General features: G+C 42.3%; 1 protein-coding gene across 1 annotated transcript in view; it reads right to left on the bottom strand.

The window, feature by feature from the left end:
- Nucleotides 1–22,240, bottom strand: part of FILIP1 (filamin A interacting protein 1) — a 175,595-nt gene that overhangs the window by 41,372 nt on the left and 111,983 nt on the right. The window contains 1 exon segment of the mRNA XM_032484481.1: nt 14,013–14,191. Within this exon segment, the coding sequence (XP_032340372.1) occupies nt 14,013–14,191 (179 nt within the window).

The raw sequence follows: 22,240 nt of genomic DNA on the forward strand, positions 1-22,240 counted from the left end.
CCTTGTATAAATGAGCCATAAGCACCCATGAGCCCAGCAGCCTGATGTCCTTAGGAGTGATGCCCTAGACTCAGGTCTCCACTTGGTCCTTTGTTCCCCAGACTTAGCACAGGCTTCCATCACCTAACTTAGCTAGAAAATTAGCTGACCCTGTAGCTAGAATATTGCTGCATCTGCCTGATTGAACTTTTCATGCGGGGCACTTGTTGGAAGGTCTGCAGGATGGGGACTCAGCTTCATCCAGCTGAGAGGCACTGCTTCCCAGGAACGGCAGACGTAGTTAGAGATGCATTAGAGCTGCTTTCATCTTGACGTACCATTTGTCACTAGCTATCAGTGTCTTCCGATAAGAGTTGACAATCGGAAAAAAGCAAGTTCACTTGGCCCAACTGGCCATGTTATGGTAAGGAGTTGGATTTCATTCTGAAGGATCTGATTTACATGACTAATACATAGAGAATGTACTTGGGGGTTAAGGGGACAAGAGTGGAAACAAGATGTCTAAAGGAAGCTATTGCAGCAGCCCAGACAAGCAATGTGATGGTGGCTTGGATAAGATTGTATCTTGGATTAAGGCCATGGCAATGGTTCCGGGAAAAAAAATGGAAGAATTCCAGATATAATCCGAAAACCAAATCAATACAACTTACTGGTGTTTATATATAAAATGTTGAGAGAAAGAAAAGGATTAAGGATAATTGCTAGCATTTTAGCTGGAAATTAGATGGCAGTATACCGTTGACTGAGATAGCTACAACCAGGAGGAGCAGATTTGCAACAAGTAACCAAGAGTTCCATTTTGGACACATTAAGTTTGAGAAGCCTATTAAACATCCACACGAACTGGTGAAGTAGGGACATTCACTCAGTTACCATTTACTCAATGAATTAAACAAACATTTTTGTTTAAAGAAGATTAGTAATTTTCTTTTCTATGAATGACATACAACCAAGTAGGAGTCTCCTTTCTCTTAAATGTTTTAGCATGTATGAACTGAAATGTGCACTCCAGTGTAATATAATGCACGTGGAAAGTGTTATTGTGATTATGGGTCCTCAAGTCAAGTCCTAAATGCATTGTGGGTGGGGATCTTCTAAGAAAATCGTAAGTTTTTAGAGCACTGGATCCTAGAAGCAGAGTATCCAGGCTCCCACCTTCTTTTAAACATCAACTTTGCCACTGAGCACCATGACCTAAACAAGTGGCTCTTAAATCCAATTGCTTACAATTGTCCTTGTGATACTGTCATTTTTTTTTTTTTTTGGAATTATTTTGGGGTCCTCTGATACTGTGATTTATAATAAGAAATATATCAGGTCTTCATCCTGATTTGGCATAGAGCTCCTGAAACCCTTAGAATTTCCTAAAGGATGATGGTAATAAAGGTGTCTTGTTAAGCTAATGAGGTGACTTTTGAAAAGCCCCTAGGTAGCCTAAGGGTGGGAACTGGTTGCCAGGGAACCAACCAGGTGACTGGAAGGTCAGAATTTTCAGTTCTACCCCTCTGACTTCCAGGGAGAGGAAAGGGACTGGAGATTGAGCTCAATCAACAATGGCCAATGATCTAGTCAGTCATGCCTTTGTAATGAAGCCACCATCAAAACTTAAAAGGATGCATCTAGGTTGGCGAACACGTGGTGATTTGGAGAGTGGTGCAGCTGGAGCGGGCCCGGAAGCTCCAGGCACCCATTTCCTGTACGTCTTTGCTCTGTATGTCTCTCCTACCTGGCTGTTCCTGAGTTACATCCTTTTATAAGAAATCAGTAATACAGTAGGTAAAATGTTTCTCTGAGTTCTGTGCAAATTAAAGGAACCCAAGGAGAAGGCCGATGCAATCTCCAGTCTGCAGCCTGTTGGTCAGAAACACAGGTGAAGAAGAGATAAAGACGTCTCTTAACATTTCTGAGGAAGCTCTAGTTTAGCATTCAGCAAGCGGGAAGTTTCTCAATGTGTGGGTGATCCCTGGGCTTGCCAATTCAGTGTGCTTTCCTGTCAAGAGACACTTTTTGCAGCAGAGGAAGTTATGTTTCAGAACTTTGAGAAGTGGATGCACTAGGGGGTTGGAGTGGACAGGCTGGGAGAAGAAAGAGGATATGCTAGCAGCCTTGCTCTTGCATTCCCTAGTTGGGGCGTGAGAACTTCCTTCCAAGATCTCTCCCTGGAGGGACGGTGATGGTGTATTAAGTTTGGGCAGTAGTTCTACACACAATTATCTCCTTCTTTGGGAGAAATATAGTCCAAAGCTTCTCAAGTATTACAGATTATAGAAGTCAGACAAGTCTGTGAGCATTGGAAAGCTGAGCAAATCAGAAAGTATTGGAAGGAAGGATGGTGGGTATAAATAAGTGGGCAAAGTAAGAATACTTGCGTAATTAGAATGCCACAGGGCTTGGTGACATTGTAATAAATGACAAAGACTGGACAGACCAAAGCGTTCGTCCTTCCTAACAGCACACTGGGTGTGGAGCAGTCATAGTTCACCACTTCCTGTTTCCATCACATTTCAGATCAGACACAAGTACTTCCTGAAGCATTTAAGAATAAAATAAATAACAGTAACTCTCAGTGAACCCTATAGAATATTGAGAACTATACTGAAAATACAAAGCAAATCCTTAAAACACAGCATTTCTGAACTTAAGAGGTATCAGTTCAGATTCAGTAAAGTTGACCTGTAGTTTGCACGTGAAGCTCATGTTCAACCCCTGAATATTATATGAATGGTTTCTTAGCTAAGAGTTCATATACAAGAGCTGAATATGTTATACATTGAACAAGAAAGACTCAACCTTTGATTAATCTTTTCTTTTTAGATTTTTCACCACCATGAAGTACTTTCCAAACACAAGCATTCTTGGAAAAAGAGTGCACACTCGTTCAAGAAGCCAAAAAGGAGCCACCCCCAAACACTGAAAACACCGCCTTCCCAATTTCCAACTCCCTCTTGGAAATTCAAGGTTTGTGATGCTACTCTGCGTACCTTTTTCCATTTTGAAAAAAAAAGTAAAAATGTAAAAAGTATTAGTTACTCAACTGTAGGTTCTAAGAGACAACACATTTTTCCAGTACCTTCTTTTCTTAACTCTTCCTTGATGTATAAATTTGTGCAAAAACATTTGCCTGGTACTTATTGTGGTGACAAATGGCTGCCAATTTAGGGCAGCATTCCTGAGGTTTTTCATTCTAGAAGAATAATCTTACTTACTACTTTTCAATACCTCATGTTGTCTGTGATGCTGAAATAAACCATCAGCTCAATTAAAAACTCAACCCAACTAGTTTGGAATTTAGGGACCAAAATCAGCCTATCAGATGTTGGAAATTTTCACTTTTATCCAGTTGCTTTTGCAACCTGGATTTGGGTGTTTTCCCTGAAATGCACCCATCTCGCTAATTAGTTTAAAATATCTATAGGCGATTTTGGTTTTGTGTTTCCTGACACACAGAATACCCATCAAAATTGATCAATTGCCTGGCATTACAGTTGCCTGGATTACAACTGATAGCATTAGTGTATTAATATTAAGAGATCGGAAAGAACTGAAAAAAATCTGTCACTACAAAGCATGAGTTATTCACGGTACTTTTGCCACTTGCATAGATGCTGAGGATGTAGTTATTGGTTGAAAATCTGCCTGTTAAAGTACCATTCTAACTGGCCTGTTTGTTATTTCCTAATGATTTTCATTGCATGTTTCTTAAAACTTCCCATCTGCTCTAGTTCCTGAGAGCTTGCTGATTAACAACGAAAACAGGCGTGAATTTTTATTTTCATACATACACTGTGTCACTTACAATCAACATTTTTATCCAAAAATTATAAGGTGAATCTGCACTAGACTTTCTGAAAATAAGTGAATTTGTATCTGGGCTCCATTTAACAACCCATCATAACTTCTCTGAAAAATACATTCATTTAAATCCCTCAGTTCAATACACTATTAGGTACAACTCTTTAGATTAGCTTTTTTTCCTCATTGTTTTATGCAGCTGTTGGGAGAAGAAAACGGTTATTCCCCATGTTATTCTAATAAATTAGTTCAAGTTGGGGTTAAGCTTTTATTCTTTTCAATATACAAAATGAGTTGTCACTTCTTTTTAATTTATTAATTTTTTAAATATACAAAGTTATAGAAATACAGCCATAAATTTGTGACCTCGGCAAAGTTGCTATAGCAGTTTTTCTTCCAAAGGATGCCTATGGTTACCACATATTTTGCTTCTCATAAAATTTGATGTGGCCAAAAATCATAATACTGCTTTTTTTTTAGAAAGTCCTCACTTTCCTGCTATATATTTTATAGTTACATTTTACTCCTCAAATATAATTTTTTATTACATAGGATTTATCTATCCTTTGGAAACTTAAAAAAGTGAATGCTAAATCTTCCTTTGACATAAACCACACTGTTATACTGATAGTTCCCCTGAAGTGGTAGAAACCAGGTTAGGACAGAAAAAAATAAACGACTAAAATATGGGTAATTGTCCCCATGTTTACAAATAAATTACCTGTATTATACACAAAAATGACTATAATAATAGCCATTACTGCAGGACGCAACTTTTTCCAATTGAGTTGGAATCCCATCTTTAACATATATTAAATTGCTGAATCTACTGATATATATTTCCAGAAATTATATCAACTCCATCGATCTGTCCATTCATGTACCAATGCCACATCATTTTACTGACTATAGCTTTAAAATGAATTTTTGTTTCTGGTATGAAACTTTTCTTCTCTACTACTTTTTGTTTTCAATATTGAACTATCCTTGCTTATATATTTTCTATATGAACTTTATAATAACTTCATTTAGTTCCCATGCTTTTCAAAAAAAAACCTGGTGGTATTTTTATTAGGGTCACATTAAGTCTGTGGATTGATATAGGGAGATGATATCTTTGCAACACTGAGTTCTCCAGTCCTAGAATCTTAAGCTTTTCCATGGCTGTCTATCTTTTTCATATCTCTAGGTAGCATTAAAATTTTTTCTTTACATAGATCTTTCACATTCTTAAGTTTATTCCTAGATAGTTAATGTTTAATATAGTTTATACTATTTTGTCCTTTGGAAATATGAGAACAATTGATTTTTGAGTGTTGATTCTATGCAGTTTGGTACCGTGTTACCTCACTTTGTTGAATTCTCTAATTGTTTGTAGTATATAGTAGGTTTTCAGTTTTCCTGAGTCTACTCACAATCTAAATACAAAACAACTACCCCTAGTTTGAAATTTGCACCTCTCGGGGAGTGATGGAATTGTTAGGTACCTTAATTGTGGTGGTGGTTTCTTAGGTGTGAACATCTATCAAAATCTACCAAGTTGTACATCTGAAATATGTGTAGTTCACCCTACAGAAATTACACCACAATAAAGTTGTTTTTAAAAAAGAAGAAAAAAAGGAAACAACTACCCCAAGATAATAATAAAGTTTACTTGTTCAATACTTTACATTGTTCTCAAAATGTCTTAGTTTGAGAAAAATCTAAATTGTGATTTAGTGAAACTGTCAGTTTCCCTCTTAGAGTTTGACGCACAGGTGAGCAGAAGAAACGATCACCTTTAGGCATTATATGCTATGCCTTGTGCGAGGGGCTTTATATTCATTACATCATGAACATAAACAACTCTATGAAATAGGTACTCCGTTATCCTCATTCCATATACAAAGAAACCAAGATACAGAAAGGTGAGATAATCTGTCCTGGATTGCAGACCAGTAAGTGGCAGGCAGAATTTGAATTCAGACTCAGGCTCTCTGGCTCCAGGTGAAATGCAGGAGACTGAGAAAACAACTGTCCCTAGGTTGCAGATTTTGATGAGGTCTGGTCCCAGGAAGCTAGAGTAACCCAGGGAAGGAGTCGAGTGTAGTTGAAGAGGTTAGACTCAGCTCAGATGACCCTCTGAATTTCACACAACGTCGGTAAGTACACCACCAGGACTCTGGAACCAGCCACTGCACTACATTATTTCTCCTTAGCAACACATGGATTAATTCACTAATGACGGAGGTTACTAATTGCCTCAAACTCACGTGTAGAAGAAATAGAATTATCTTCATATTTCTATATCTCTATATTTCTATTATGGGCTCCCATTCCATTTTATCTTTTTTTCTTTTTTAATGAAATAGCCAGTCTTTCCTCCTTTATCACTGAAGCAGAGCCAGGCTGAGTTCCTGAGAATATACGTCTGTTGATTCCCTGAAGGACAGGTGGGTCAAAGGGGAGGGTGTCTGGCTGCGGCAGTGACAAGCATGGGAGCCGTCGAGGCACGGCTTCCCACTTCCTGTCTCCTGTCATCCTTCTGCCAGCGCTGCCTCGATCCTCCCAGGCCCAGCCACCTCGCCCACTGCCACCATCTTAGACTGGCCAGTGGCCACTCTACCATCACTACTTCTGCTCTGTTCTATTTTATCTTAGTTAATTCTGAGTAAACTCAGTCAACTAAGGTTTTCCTTGGTAAATTTAAAGACTCCTCAGTCAAGTCAGGGTCTCCCGGGTTAATTCTAGGGCTTCAGGACCCCATTTCTGGAGCTGGGAGTAAGCTCTGGAGCCACTGGGGATGAGGGGAGAGGTAACCTAGGCAGCATCGTTCCGCACTGGCATTATCTGAGATGCACACTATGGTCTCTGGTCTCGGCTGTCAACCTGCTCAGATTGCTGATCCAAATGGGTCACAGTTCTGCTCTCGGGTCCAGCCCTGCAACAGCTAATCCTGCGGCCTTTCAGGGACATGGGAAAATCTAGATATTCCTTTAGGGTTGCAGGATACTGAAGCTATCACAAGCGCTCTCCAACTAGAATGTCAGACACCAACTTCAGACACCAACTTTTACTCTATTTTTTCTTGAATTATTGGAGGGAGAGACACAAGTTTTGCCATGCCCTTTGCCGTGGGTTGAATTGTGCCCCCTCAAGTTCATAGATTGAAGGCATAACCCTCATTTGTGACTGTATTTGGAGATACAGCTTTTAGGGGTAATAAAGGTTGACTGAAGTCATAAGGGTAGGGTCTTAATCCAATAGGACTGGAGGCCTTATGAGATCTTTTTCCATGGACGTGCACAGAGGAAAGCCCATGTGAGGACACAGCAAGAAGGTGGATGGCTGCAAGTCAGGGAACTAGAGAATTTTGTTGGTCAGGTAAGCCATTGTCCCTGGGATATCTGTTAAAAATTATATTACCAAGGCTCTGAAGAATCTTAGATCAGAGGCTGCTAACTCAAAAACCCTGAATGAGAATGAGACCGCTATAAAGCTTGGGGAAAAGAGCACATCCATCCAAGACTCAGCATTTTTGTATAGGTGCGATCAGGTGAAATGCACCTCAAGGGCGTTTTTAACTGGCTCGTTCCTGTTTCATCCAGGGAGTGCTTAGTTAAGGATGGATGACGTGCTCTTGGTTCTACAGGGCTGACAGTAGAGAAGTCAATATCCTGGGTATTTTAAGAGGACCAACTCCTTTTCTAATTCTATCTTCCAACTTTGGGAAGCTGTCTTTTTGAGTCACTGATTAACTGGTCCCTTTCCTTAAGATATAACATAATTTCTTTTATACCATTCACTCCTTCCCACCCCCCAAGCACAAAAACCCTACCTGTGCAAAATCAAAAGCACCTCAGTCTCCTTCATTTCAATCATATTGTCCAGTAGGAAGTGGGATCTGCACATAGCAAGGGTAAGAGGAATTGGAAGGCAGGGTTTGATCCTGGCATACTTTCAGAAAATCAACCATACAACATGTCCTTTCTGTGGCTGAGTCTCTGAATCCTAATTCCTCTCCCTTCTTAGATGTCTATTCCAGGCAATCTTCTTGGTCAATAGGATATTAATAGTAGGTGACATGTGTTATGACCAATTTAAGTTCTGTGAATTTAAATCCAGAATGGATATGCAGTCCACTGGTCAACATTTCAAGTCATCTTTTCTTTCTCCTATCGTTGGAGAAGTAAGGTGTTCATTTCAATCAGAAGGTACGAACTTGGAAGTAGAGAAGGGTTTGTTTGTTTGTTTGTTTGTATTTGTTTTACTGTAAGAATCTCAGGTCAAACATTGATTCTTCTGTTGGCAAGTGACCTCGGTGGAAGGAATTTAACCTGTCTGCTTTACCATCGTCTAAATAGGGACAGTAATTATACTTCATACAGTTTTATAAGGATTAAACAAGATGTGTATGTGCCTGGCAAAAGGTGGTGGTGGTGGGGTCAATTAAATCTAACCCAGCAACTGAGCATCACCCAGCCGAGGGCCAGGCACAGAGAAGTGGGCTCCGCTGCCTTCTGCCGGTACCCTCCACCTGTGGATTACTTCCTGCTTCATCAGACTTGATCACATACACATCAGCAGCAATCTCCTCCTACAAAGTGCTTTACTATGATTTTCCAAGCTACCAGTGAGGAAAGTCCATTTTATTGCCATATTTTAGAGATAAGTCATCTAAATCTGAGAAGCTTAAGGAAAATATGCCAGCGAACCAGATGTGCATCTTTTTCTGTCAAGTGGGCCGAGAAAATTTCCCAGGATCCTAGGCCACTAGAGCAACTTTTCAAAAACTTGCTCTGACTGGCCCGTCCCCCATACAGGCAAATGCAATAGGGTAGCCCGTCCCCGAGGCCCCCAGACCCAAATGAACAATACCAAAATGGGGCTTGAACGGTTCCCCTCCAACAAGCCCCTGCCCCTGTATTCTCTGCTTCACAAGTTAAGAGATTTCTCTTGGGATGCTGACTGGTAGTTTAAAAAAGATGAACTTGTACTTGGAAGGCTTGCTGCAATATTATATGATGAGGTAATTATTCATGGAGTCCCAGCTCAGCCTATAGGGTTCAAAAGCTTTAAAATCTATATCTACATTTATAGATTTAGACAGCACTCCCCACATCATTCACACACACACACACACACACACACACACACACATCCCCTTCAAATATTTATTTAAGCTCCGGACCACTTTTTGATATAACCGTATTCTCCCTATTTTGACATTCTCAAAGCAGCCCTAGAGAAGTTTAAGATTAAAATTACCAGTCTTGCAGTTCACACAGAGAATGAAGTATAAACTCTCAAGGTGATCTCATGTGCTCAGAATTACGCCTTTAAAGGTCAAGTTGACTCCAAATATAGACCAAAAAGAATACAGCAGTTAGAAAGGGAGCTTAATGAATGCAATGAAGGATATTTTCATCTATATTTTAAACAATGCTTGTTAAGCCAATGCATTTTTTCATGCTATTCCCACTTTGTAAGTTGGGAATATGGTCATTTGTAAAAATAAATGTGCAGTGAAAGATGGTAGTAAATTATGACCGGAGTCTTTTGATTTAGCATAAAGGAAGCCCAGAATAATATATTGTCCATTCTAGGTGCTTAATTTGTGGAACTGTTATACAGGAATTTTTATTTAATTTAAAAGTGAAAAACACCTTCTGCGTCCTTAGTTTTCACACTCTCGGGGGCCAGGTCAGTGACATAACAAGGAGGTAACTTGGAGGGATGTTTTATTTATCTTCCCCCTAACCATCATCAGCCGCCCATCAGAATGCAGCAGAGCACTGTGCATTCTGTTTAAACTTGGCTCCAAAACAAGTCCCCAGGCTGCTCCTTCCAACAGATCCTGTTCCAAAGCTTCTCCTATCTTGACAGTCTAAAGACACCACTAGTCCTAATATATCTGTTTGTATCTTCATGACAACCATCTTTCTGCCTTTTAAGATTTTGTGTCATCGTTTGGACATAAGAGCACGGAGGTGGGACGCCCATATACACAAACACAAAACATAAAACAAGCCATTTTGCCCAACAGACCCATTTGCACAAAAGCTCTAGACCAGTGGCCTCCACTGTGATCTTAGTGGAACTCTATAATTTTTCTGGGCCTCAATGATTCAACCTGTAGAATGAGGGACTTGAAAAAGCTGATCTCAAAAGCCCTTTGCAGTGCTTGTTAAGCCAAGGCATTTTTTTTTTTTAAGCCAGGGATTTCTGGTTTCATCAAATATGTGAATCAGGATTGCTTATCAACGTCTGCTACTGATCCTATTTGCCTGGGTCCCTTTTTATCATCTTTACCATTCTCCAGAGGCAGTGAGAAACCTCGCAGAGCAGGACAAGTATGGAGAATGGAGCCTAGATGCTACCTGTGGCTGGAGGGTCCCCTGGTTCCGCACCCCGCCCCCTGCTCCCACTGCCACGGAATCAGAAAGCCGTGAGGGTGGAGGCCGCCTGCAGAGCCGCACACCCAGGAGAAGCAGCTGGGGGATTATAAGCAGCAAACTACTTGGGCTTATCTCAAGTCTCACTTCTTCCTCGATTGCAGGAGAAACAAAAGGAAATGTTTCCAAAGGAAAGTTCTTGGCTCTTTTTTTTTTTTCCTCACAAAAAGGGATTTTTCCAGAGAAAGAGGGGAGAAGTGACAAACAAGAAGCCAACAAAGGAGGTGGGATAGTCTATGCGAGGACTCCTGAGACAGGAAGGAAGAGGGCAGGGCACAGGCATCAAGAAATCTACACCAAGGTGGTAGAAAATTCAAATCCCAGTGTGGGTCTTGAGGCCCAAGATGGTGAGAGACTTCCAGACCTTGGACTTCATTATACACTCATTGTAATATATTAGCATGGTAAATGGCACTCCCACAGGCGCCGTGACAGTTTTAAGGCTGAGCAGGAAAGGTCAAAGTGGGCAGTGGCCTAATCCCTGAGAATCCCAGCCCCTTCCCCAGAAGTAGTTGAAATAGTCTTCCCACTTGTTAGTATATGAAGCTACGGAGCTCATAAAAACCAGCAACCCTGCACCTCATCTTCCGAGACGGCCCGCACTCTGTCTATGTATGGAGTGCATATCTACTTTTACTTTAAACTAAGCACCCAACCCCCACACTTCGTGGCCTTTCTCTGGTCTTCTGAGACAGTCTGCACTCCTTCTATGGACTATGTATCTCTCCGAATAAATCTACCTTTTCTCACTCTTGAATTCTTTCCTGCAAGAAGCCAAGGACTGACACGGGGCACATCTCAGGGACTCAACCAAGACCTGGGACACGCCATCCTCTCGCCCCACATTCATTTTCCTGTATCACTCCCACTTGGGCTCCGAAAGCCGGTTCTCTCTTCGCTGCCCCTGCAGGTGGGCTTCCAGGGTCCAGCTAAGCCACTGCCCAGTTCTTGGTGAGAACAGACAAGAAAGCCCTGGGGTCAGCAAGCTGCCAGCCCCCATAAGTAGATCTAATGATGACCGCTTACTTCAAAAAGAGGATTTAACCCAAAGCAGATTTAGCAGGGCAGTTTCCAAAGAGCGGTGGGAATCCCAGGCCTGACCTTTGAGAAAATCCCAAAGGCTTCACTGGCCCAGGAACTGGGCAAGCCAATCACAGTGGATGCCTCAGACAGCAGAGGAATTCAGGGATGCCAACTGAACAGGGTCCTAGCTGGGGTGTTTCATTTAGCATCAGGAGCATGTCAGCGTGTGCACAGGCACTCAGTCAGGGAGCTGCCCTGGGAATAAACATCGACAGAAAAACATACGAAGCACTAAAGTGTTGTCTGTTGAGTCAAAAATACTATTTCAAAACCTTAAAGTGGTTTGAGATTTAGCGAGAGTCAAAGGTCTCTTAGGCGAATTCTTATCTAAAACATGTATTTTGGTAACATGCCCCAGTGGTGCTGATCAAAATATGAAAAGCATCTGGAGATACATATTTTAAAAATTATGCTTTTTATTATTATTCCACAGAGCACTTGGCCCAGGAGAAATTGTTGTTGTAGTTGCTCTAGTAAAATTAAACAGCTCCAGGAGGGCGGGGATTGGAAGTGTTAGTCTTAAGCTGGTCAACACAAAGTTAGTAAATAAATACACCTAAGATAGGCTTATTGTGTAACGAATGTAAAAGCACTTTGTGAACTATCAGGCTCTCCGTTGGGTGTTACTATTGCAAGTACCCTCACAGTACACAAAAATTAGGAAAATAAAAAAGGAAGAGAAGGAAACAGCTGGGTAAGTACAGCCTCTCAGTCCACATACTTCATTTAAACAACAGCTCTGTAAATGAATACCCCTGGGGCATTCAGCTTAGGTGGGATATTGTAGAAAAGGCAGACATATTGATTCTAGAGCAAATAATTTACAAAGTCATCAGAAAATAAGTCACAAGGGTGTTCTTTGAAATTATTTGATTTCAGATCTTTTAAAAAGTTGGACTTTATTTCCTTTCTTTGCTCTTGTAAATTTATTAATTCATTCAACAATCGTTTATTGAACACCTGCCGTGTCCATGTACTATGCTAAGCACTGTGACAGAGCAATGAATAAAACAGACCAAAAAAAAAAAAAAAAGTCAGTGTCAAACAAGTTGCTGCTCTTACCTGGCCACGTTCCAACACAGGGCACCTAACCAGAGGATAAATCGCTGTTGTCGATGTATGTACTTTACACTGTTAGAAATTTGTTTGCAACACCTATGCTTGAGGTTGGAAAGGTCACAGAGATTGAGGAGGCAGAGTTAATTCTCACTGTTTGGTTATCCCAAAAGGTCTAATTAGACCGTCTATCTGTCCTAACAAAAGCTGATAAACCTGGGCTTAGAGGTGCAGAAAACAGGCTTAAAGAAACTGTAAGTGGAGGATATTGTATATAACACTCCAGCCATTGCTCTTTTCCATTTCTCCTTCCCCAAGGGATGTGCCAAGTCCAATAAGCAAACAACAATTTTTAAAATTTAAGACAAACCTATCCTGGGTCATGCTTTTATTTACTCTTTTATCATGATAACTTTTTCTTGTAAATAAACTTATCTGGGAAATCCAGATCTCTTTTTTGTAACTAAACAGATACAAGAAAGCTGGGATTGGTGACACTTGAATGGCTTTTTTTTTTTTTTAATTTAACTCTTTTTTTAGTTAATCTTCTTTTAAGTTGAAGTACAATTGATTTACAACGTTGTGTTAATTTCTTTGTCGGGGGAGGTAATTAGGTTCTTTCGTTTTTTTAAATGGAGGTACTGGGGATTGAACCCATGCCCTCATGTGTGCTAAGCATGGGCTCTACCACTGGGCTATGCGTTCTACCACTGGACTATGCCCTCCTCCACTCCAAATGGCTCTTAATTTGCAAGTCCTAAACACAGGCATAGACATGCTTGGTAACTCAAAGCATCTGGATTCAGTGCCATTGGTTTCAAAGATTGTGACATTCACAGCTTTAACTATTCAGCTGAGGGAAGGTAAAGGAGAGAGTAAGTTGAAAAGAAGATGCTGGCAAAACTGGGTAGTGTTGGACAGTATTACAAAGCATTTCAATTTGAAGTCTCTGTTTCAAATTGGCATCCCTGGTCTGAGAAAACCACCTACAGGGGTAGGTACCGAGGCTCATCACTGAATTTTTGTTGTGTTTTGTTTTACGCTATTTTAAGAGCTATGCAACCCTTAGAAAGTTAAGTAGGTAGTTCTAGTCATTAGGTAATTTATACACAACCAAATGGTAAGAGTTTCTAGAGCACTATTAAGAATGAATAGGATTCATTTTTTAAAGGTTAAAATTTAATAATTTTTCTTTTTGAATAAGAGAATTTTTTTAAAGCTTTTTTTTAGGTGGGGGAATCTTGTGCATGCTAAGCATGGGCTCTACAACTGAACTATACCCTGCCCCTTGAATAAGTAAGTGGATTTTAATCCCAAAGAGATAAAGTGGATTATCTCCGATAGAAGGCACCAAGTAGAGAGGCTTTTGAAATGTAGGTGCTTCATTGATCAAGTTAAAACAGAAGCTCCCTGAGTCTGTGGCTTTCTGATTTCCGCATCCTAGTGGGAGTGGGGTGTCCTACTTACACGCACATGGTCACCTAAACAGTTCCAGGCAAAGTCTGGCTCGCTCTCTGCAAACCATTCAGAAGCCGAACTCGGCCTTGGACACGTGTCTGCGGTGTCACTGGCGGGAACTCTGATCCCCGACGGGAGGGGCGGGGTGAGCCGCCGCGGCCTCCGTGCCTGCGGCGCCGGTGCGGTTACCTCTCTCGCTCCTGCTCCAGCAGGTTGGTGAAGTCGTCGCTCTTGTTCATGTAGTCCGTGTGCTTGTGCTTCTCGTTCTCCAGCTCGTACACCGTGCGCCGGTGACACTTCTCTGCCAGCAGCAGCTGCTCTAGCATGCGCCGGTAGGTTTCCTTCTGTTTTTCCTCGAGTCTGTCCAGCTGAGAGAGCAAACAGGGAAAAGAGCTTACCATGGTATTTCATTTACATATGACTCGAAAGAACTTCCAATGAGATGGCACAAAGCCTTAGTCAGAAAGAAAGAGAATGCATTCCTCTTAATCTCAGAAAAATAAACAGCCCAGCAGGCATGTGTACCAGACTCCTCCCTTGGAAGGAGGTGATTATCATCATCACAAGCTTCTTCTTAAGGCTGACAGTTACATGCATCTCCTGGAAAAGTATACTGAAGGACCCACAGTCCTCTTCTTTCAAGAGATTCTAGGTCGTACTCTTGCCTTCGGAGACGATCCGCACTCTGTCTATGGAGTGTGTACCTACCTTTACTTTAACTCCCCCCATCCACCGTGTACATCTCTCTAAATAAATCTACTTTTACTCAAAAAAAAAAAAAAAAAAAAAAGAGAGAGAGAGAGAGAGAGATGATAAGTATAGGGAGAATCTCAGAATCTCAGAACTTGTAGAGAGCACATATCTCAGCTGAATGAGATCTTACCCAATATTATTACAGGGATTTTTGTGCTTATTTCCCTGGCCAGGCCATAATCTTTAAGAGACCATGCCTTGATTATCATTTTAGCCCCTGGTGCCTAGCACAGTGCCTGGAACAAAGTAAGTGTTCAGTAAATGTTTGTTAAGTTGGACCCCGTCTTACAATATTGACAGTTTCCTATCCTACTCTCCTCTTCAAGTTCTAATGCAGGAGTTCTCAACCTCAGCACCACTCGCATTTTTGGCCAGTTAGTTTTTATTTGAGGGGCCGTCCTGTGCACTGAGGATGTCTGCAGCATCCCGGGCCTCTGACCACTAGACGCTGGTGCTACCACTTCCAGCTGAGACAAAACTATCCCCAGACATCGTTAAATGTCCCCTGGAGGCCAAAATCCCTGTGCTCCCTGCCCCGCATTGAGAAACATTGCTCGACTTGAAACAGACATATTTAAAATCCATTCTCAATCCCACAACCATCTCCCTACACCCCAGCAGGTTGGCTCCATGGGTATCAGCGTCAGAGCTCTTCCCCCTGATCTTCCACATTTGCCCTTTAGTGACTAAGGAGGATCTGAGGGTCCCTCTGCAAGCGTATTATATCTTCATTGTGAGTAAATCATTTGTGAGGTCCAAAATAAGAGAGCTATTTGGGAGAAGGGTATGGTTCAGGGGTAGAGTGCGTGCCTCGCATGCAAAGGATCCTGGGTTCCATCCCTAGTGCCACCATTAAATAAAGAAATAAATAAAAAACTGAATTACCTCCCCCAAGATAAAAAAAATTAATTAAAAAAAATTTAAAGAGCTATTGTCCCCATAATCCTCAGTGTCTTCTGACTAGACCCCCACTTGCTTTGCCGAAGGGCAGGTGACCAGACAGATGAATGAAGTCCAGGTTAACTGGTGCCTGGTCATACCTGTGATCATCCAGGGACTGGCAAATTGTACTTTCATGGGTTCGGATAAATTTCTGTAGTCTTCATGGACAGTCTATAAAAGAGATTTTCTCACCAGAATAACTCTCCCTATGACAAACTATTCTCCCCAAGAACACTCCCACCTTTCCACAAGTGTGATTGTCACCATATGTTACAGAGTTTGTCAGGCATTGCTGGAACGTCGTCATCATCCTTAGAAATATAGAAGGAACAACTCTTTCCCTTTTTTGAGCCTTCTTACTTGGTCATAGAGCATGGCCTTCCCACCTTTTGAAAGTACCTGGAAGAGCAGCTTCTGCCTGTTTCCTGATACCCCGGTGCACTCTTCCTGAGGAAGGAGGCATGGCTGTTTGCAGGTTGTATTTGGGACGAGGAGCTGGGCAGGGACAGTGCAGCCTTTTCATTTCTTACTTTTTACCCTGCCTGCCATCAGATGGTACCTTGTGCTTTAAAGGCCCAAACTCTCCCTCAAGTGCTTTCTCCAAAGTCTAGAAGTGAAAGTACTAGGAATCTGGTGGTGGTCATTTATCTATTTAAGCCAGTAATAAAGTTAAATAGTTTAAGGCGTCTGCCAGACCCCTGAAGTTATCCCCCAGTCCATTCAAGAACTCTGGAGGGGAAAATGGGTGTATTATTAACTGGATAGCTGACTGAGATATACCCAGAGAGAGAGAGATTGAGGAGCATCTGGGGAAAAACAGCAAATGTTGATATCAAGTGCCCTGGGGCAGCCTAGGGAAGGGGGCAGGTCCTCGCTTTAACATGTTCTGTCCTTGTGGGATTGGTTGTTCTCATAGTCCCCGGGGCTGGGCTGCTGTCATCTCTGCGGACCATATTCACCTCACCTACACTAGCGCAGCTTGGCCTCGGCACTGGTTACAGAATTGGGAGGATGGTCTTTTTGTCTCTTAATGCACATAGGAAGGATGCTGAGACACTGGTGTGTGCCCTCCGATTTTCACACAGAGCCGCAGACCCAGGCTTTAAACTGCAGCGGCAGTAAATTCCTCTTTAGCAATAAAGCACTAGTGTGTGTGAATATCCAGCTTTCAGTTATAAATTCTGGATGCAAGAACTAACATAGGTAGCAAGAGATCAGCTGCGCCAGACCCTGTTTCTTGTTATTTCACTTGGAACTGCACTGAGTTCCTAGGTGAGAGCTGAGGCGGGCTAACCTCTTGGGTCTTTGTGGCTTGTCCAGAGACTCTGAAGACCACCTCCGATAATTATGAGCTCTGTGGATTCATTAATCATGTACACTGTGTCCCATGGTTTTTGGTTTTCAGGCTCCAAACTGTGGCTCAACCACAGAGGAATGGTAGTTTTTATTAATGAATAGTGAAAGTGAAATGGGCACCTATTACTCTGGAAGTGCACCTCCTACTTGGACAGAGATGGAAGGAAAATTGAATGAGATCATCATAACACCAAAGGCCAAGATTTACTGAGGAAAGAGTGTACCTGAATCAAGTTGGTGGAGAAGACGTTCAAGGACTTAAGACAGGGAGAAATTTCAGTACATTTCAGACAAGAGGAGCATGGTTTGGGAAATGACTTTAGCTCTGTTATCAGGGGAGGGCTAACAGAGGATGTATTAGGGCATTTAGAAGGAGAGAAATCTACTTAAGAGGAAATGTGAGGTCTTAAAGACAAAAACTGGATTTGCACAAGAGGGAAATGGATCTAATAAGTGCTCTTAAAGGCAGGGCTCTATAATAGGAGGTATCTTAGTCATTGTTGAATCAAAATGAGTGATCAGAGGAGTCAGAGACAGGAGAGGCTGGGCCACAGATCAACGCAGAGCCCCCCACAAAGGTGTTCGGATCCAGGAAACGTGTGAGGAACGCACTGTAAAACTGCAGACAGTTCTTCATGAGATCCAGCACGAGCCCTTCTCCTGAAGACTGCAACAGCTATTCAGAGGGGTCACATAAAACATGGACAGGTTTAAGAATTTAAAATCTGAGAAGATCAGGGTAGGATATTTGAAGCAATTTGGGGTGAGTTTCAAGGTGTCTGTTATGGCTGGTGGGCCCTGAGTGAACGTGCTCAAGAAACGTGGAGACGTAGATTTGGAAGGAACGAGGAGACAAAAGGAAGGGGAGCTGGGCAGGACAGCGCAGATGCAGTCCAAACTTGGGGTGTGGTCCTGGGAAAAGGCTCCTCAGAAGGGGTATCCAACTCAAGAACTCAAGAAAGGAGGTAGGACCTGTGTGGAACAGAGCATCTTCTCAGCAGACTCATAACTCCTTGGTTTTGCTTCTCTCACTGAGGGAGACCACACAATACAGAATATAGAAGGAAATATTTCGAAAACAAATGTCTGGGTCTGAGAGCATAGGGGAAGTGGAGGCTAACAAACAAATCAAAAACCCTAAGATCCTTAACAGAGCAATAGAGAAAGAAGGGGCCCATTTGAAAAAATTGGTCAAAATGTTAAAAGCTACAACTGCAAAACTCAGCTCAGCCCTCCTACTGCGGAGAAGGTTGTGACAAGAGAAAATATCGTTGTTGCCTTGGCAGGACGAGTTACTTGAGAATTAGAAAGTTCAAGAAGGCAAAGCTCTGAGAAAGAGCAGCACCTGTGTAAGGTATGGTCCCCACTAGGCACACAGGCTCCAGAAGGGTCACCTGGGGGCGGGGGCGAGGCTCCTGCTGAAACAAGGAGGCACTGGCAAGAGATGAGTTTCCTCAGCCCAGGCTCAGTGACTGAATATGGGAAAAGATTACAGAGGTTTTAAATATGTAGGTGGAAAAGTAGAGCACCTAAAATAAGACAGAGGCATAAAGGATGTCACCGCCGCAGAGCCCTAAACTTCGCAAAAAGACAGATATGTTTCAAGTGCCACTCACTGAGGGCAACGATAGTACCTGCAAGCAGATTCCACCCCCCAACCCCGGGTTTGCCATTTCCCATAACTGTTAACCTCTTGATGGTAGTGATACAGGAAACAATGAGGGGCGAGAGAGGACAGCTGTGTCTCAGGTCTCAGTCAAGTCCCTGGGACTCGCCCTGCCACGTGAGGGTCCTTGGCTTCACACAGGAAAGAATTTAAGAGCGAGCCATAGTGGTAAAGTGAGGTAGATTTATTCAGAGGGATACGTATTCCACAGACAGAGTGCAGGCCTTCTCAGGAGGCCAAAGAGGCCACAAGGCGTGGGGGCGGGTGTTCAAAGTAAAAGATACACACTCCTCAGACAGGTCATCTCGAAAGGCAGCAGAAAGATCAGGCAAAAGCCACAAGGTGCTGGGTTGCTGGTTTTTATGGGCTTGGTAACTTCATATGCTAACAAGTGGGAGGATTATTCCAACTGCTTTGGGGAGGGGGCAGGGATTCCCAGGAACTGGGCCGCCCCCCACCCTTTGACCTTTGATGCTCAGCCTTCAAATTGTCCTGGCACCTGTGGGAGTGCCATTTAGCAGCTACTTTATTTTAATGGGCGTATGTTGAAGCTCAAGGTCTACTGGGAGTTGAATCTTCCACGATCTTGGTGCTAATTGCTGTGTCATTCTTTTAGTGGCTGTGCCCTGCCCCCTTCCCTCCTGTCTCAGTAGCAGGCTCCGTCTGATGTGGCCAGCTCCCCCCTCCCCCACCCACCCACACCAACCAGCATCCTGTTGTAGCTGAAGATTTTCTCTATCTACCCATCTTCCCTTAGACATCCCCTAGGTCTCTGCTTTGGTTTTGATAAGAGTAACATGAGCCTGCATTGTACTGAGTCCTGAGGTCAAAAAATATAATTTCGCTTGAGATAAATTGACCTTAGAGCTGGGTATTTTCTTGCATTTTTAAAATTTATGAGTGCTATGATAATTGCATGTGTCCTACTAATTCTTTGGACTCTATGAATAGACATAGAATAAGGGACTTCAGGATGTATTAATTCAAGAAAATGCTTAGGATTAAGATCTCTCTGGCTAAGGCTAAGCAGAGTAAGAATTTGGGAAGGAAAGAAACTGAAACCTTAATTTATTTGAAATTTTGCTGAAGAGTTATGAACTCTGCTATCCCAGACTTTAATTTACAAGGAAGCTCAGCGGGATTTAATATTTGCTGCTTAATTTCTCCCCAGATATTTGGTGAGAGAGTGGGGTCCTCCGTTTTGGATCCACTGCTTAAACTTTGGTGAGTTCTACTGGATTACCTAGCTGAACCTAATTTGGTATGGGAATTAGAATAAGCAGTGATTTTTTTTGGCTTGAGGTACAGCCTGGCTTCTGTAATTGGGAAGAACAAAGCTGACTCCATATTGGATCCATTTCTTTCACTTTATCCTTTGTATTCTATTGCTTTTGCTACAAGTTAATCACTGAAGCGTTGTTGCCTATAGCTTAAAGTATACATATTGGTCCATCTCTGGGAACCCTGCCTCCCATGCCTGAACATTAAGCTAAAATACCTTTGTTTAAGCTCACAGGAAACATGCCGACCAGGCCCACCTATGAACACTGCAGGAAGAAACTGACACATACCCTCTGGTGTCCAGAACCAGGAAATATTTGCAACAACTTACTGCCTTTTTTACTTTACCTCTTCACCCTCCATCCATCTTTTACTCTATAAAAGAACCTAATATCCAAACCCAGGCAAGGTGGTTCTTTGGGACACTAGTTCACCATCTCAGTCTGGTGGCTTTCCAAATAAAGCCACTACTCCTTGCCCCAACAAATCGTACCTCAGTTTATTGGCCTGTCGTGCAGTGAGCAAACGAGCTTGGACTCAGTAACACTTCTAGGAACAAGAGCTGGACTATCTGCTCATGGGCCCAGGAGGCTGATGGAACAGTGATATACTGGGATTCTTTATGAATCCCATATGAATCCTCATAAACTTGGAAGCAGCACTCTTACTTCTTGAAGGAGTCACAAAATGGCTTCCCTGATGCTAAGGCAGCTTTAAGAACTTATTGTGATTAATTAACTTGCTTTCTTTGAGTTATGCCCTACCCTAAATAACTTGTACCTAAACCCAAGAACTGTTTTCCAAAAAGAAGGTCACAGGAGAGTAACCCTGAAGGAACGGATCCTCCAAGAACTGTGACACAAGATAAACTTTTGTGAAAGACTGTTGTTCCTGATCACTGATATGCTCCGTCCTGTTTGCCTATATAATCACCAAGCCCCAAACCCCAAGACAGATTCACAGTTACCAAGGTACTAGCCTGCTATGACCCCCCCTTTGCCCAGCAAAGCTATAAAACCGCTCTTTTCTTTGCTCCTAAACTCTGTCCCCGAGTTTGAATTCACCTTTTGGGGGTGCAGAGACTGATTTTTTGGTAACATTCTGAGAAACAAGAACTTGATTGTTAAGCCCAAAAGCTAAAGAAACCAAAATTCTGTAAATGGTGGAAGATAAGTCTTTTCTCCTCTGGCTTTCTATTTTTCTCACAAATCAGGACCTCACCATTTTGCCGGTGTTGGGAAAAGTAGCTTCTGTCCTTCCCTCTACCTCCTTATTCACTCCTCCCCAAGGAAGGAATAATTCTTCAGAATGTTGAGTTCAGGGGAGAAAGCAACCAAGAAGCATGTCCAGCTTAAGTTAGCCCAGCATGCGTTCTAGGAGGACAACCCAAAAGAAAAGGTGAGTGTTTTCTTCTCTGCTCCTCTGTCCATGAGGTAGGAGCCCTTCAGTTAGACCTGCTTTCTGAAGGTAGGTTGGAAACTCCTTTCTTTGAGTACTGTCCATAGAACTCAGTGGGTTGGAGGCAGTGATTCTGGATGTGTGTGCTCTGCAGACCTACCTCTCCCTTGAGGGGTCATTCCAAGTTCTCACTTGGAGAAAAGAATTAAGAAGCCCAAATGATGCTGAGCTCTTCAATCCAGGTGTTATAATAATAATAATAATATAAAACTGATATTTTGACCTCTCTGTGTCTTTTACTCCTCAAATCCCTCCAAGTTTGGAGCTAATGAAGAGTATGAGCAATTATCACCCTCAGCTCCTGGCAAATACTCATAGCTAATATTTGTGGAGGACCTAGTGTGGACTGCACACTATGTTAACAGTTTTAACAGGCATTGCTTCATTTAATCTTCACGACAACTCTGTGAGGTGTGCGGTGTTGTTCCTCCCACCTGACAGAAAAGAACACTGACCCTTTAAGAGCTGAGGTGACCTCCCTAAGGCCACAGGCAGCTGGTAACTAACTGTGGGTCTCAGACGTGAAAGTGCATGCGGCCAGTTGACGCTCTCCTATCACATAAGTATCTCTTAAAGCTCTAAGAAAAGATGAGTACAGAGCTCCAGTTCACCCTGGTTGCAGAACTCAGAAAAGCTATGGGGCATCCATCTGTGTTGAACACTGTCTAAGGCAGATCTTTAGGAGACCTGTCCAACTGAGCTGCTGCAAAGGCTTGTAAGTTAAAAATTAAATGACAATAAATTGCTTCAAGTCTTTAACTTCTGTGCTCTTTTTTCATTTATGATACTGATTTTGCATCTGTGAATTTTTTTTACGTGAATTTTTTTTACATGAATTCTGAAGAGTCAGTCTGACTAGATCCATCATCAGGTTCCCTAAATCGGCATTAAACTTCTGCTATGATGTGAGGCCATTTTTTGCAGGTAGTATCATGGGTGATTCACAACAACTGTCAATAGT

This window comes from Camelus ferus, chromosome 8 (genome assembly GCF_009834535.1).
Source record: "Camelus ferus isolate YT-003-E chromosome 8, BCGSAC_Cfer_1.0, whole genome shotgun sequence".
NCBI lineage: Eukaryota > Metazoa > Chordata > Mammalia > Artiodactyla > Camelidae > Camelus > Camelus ferus.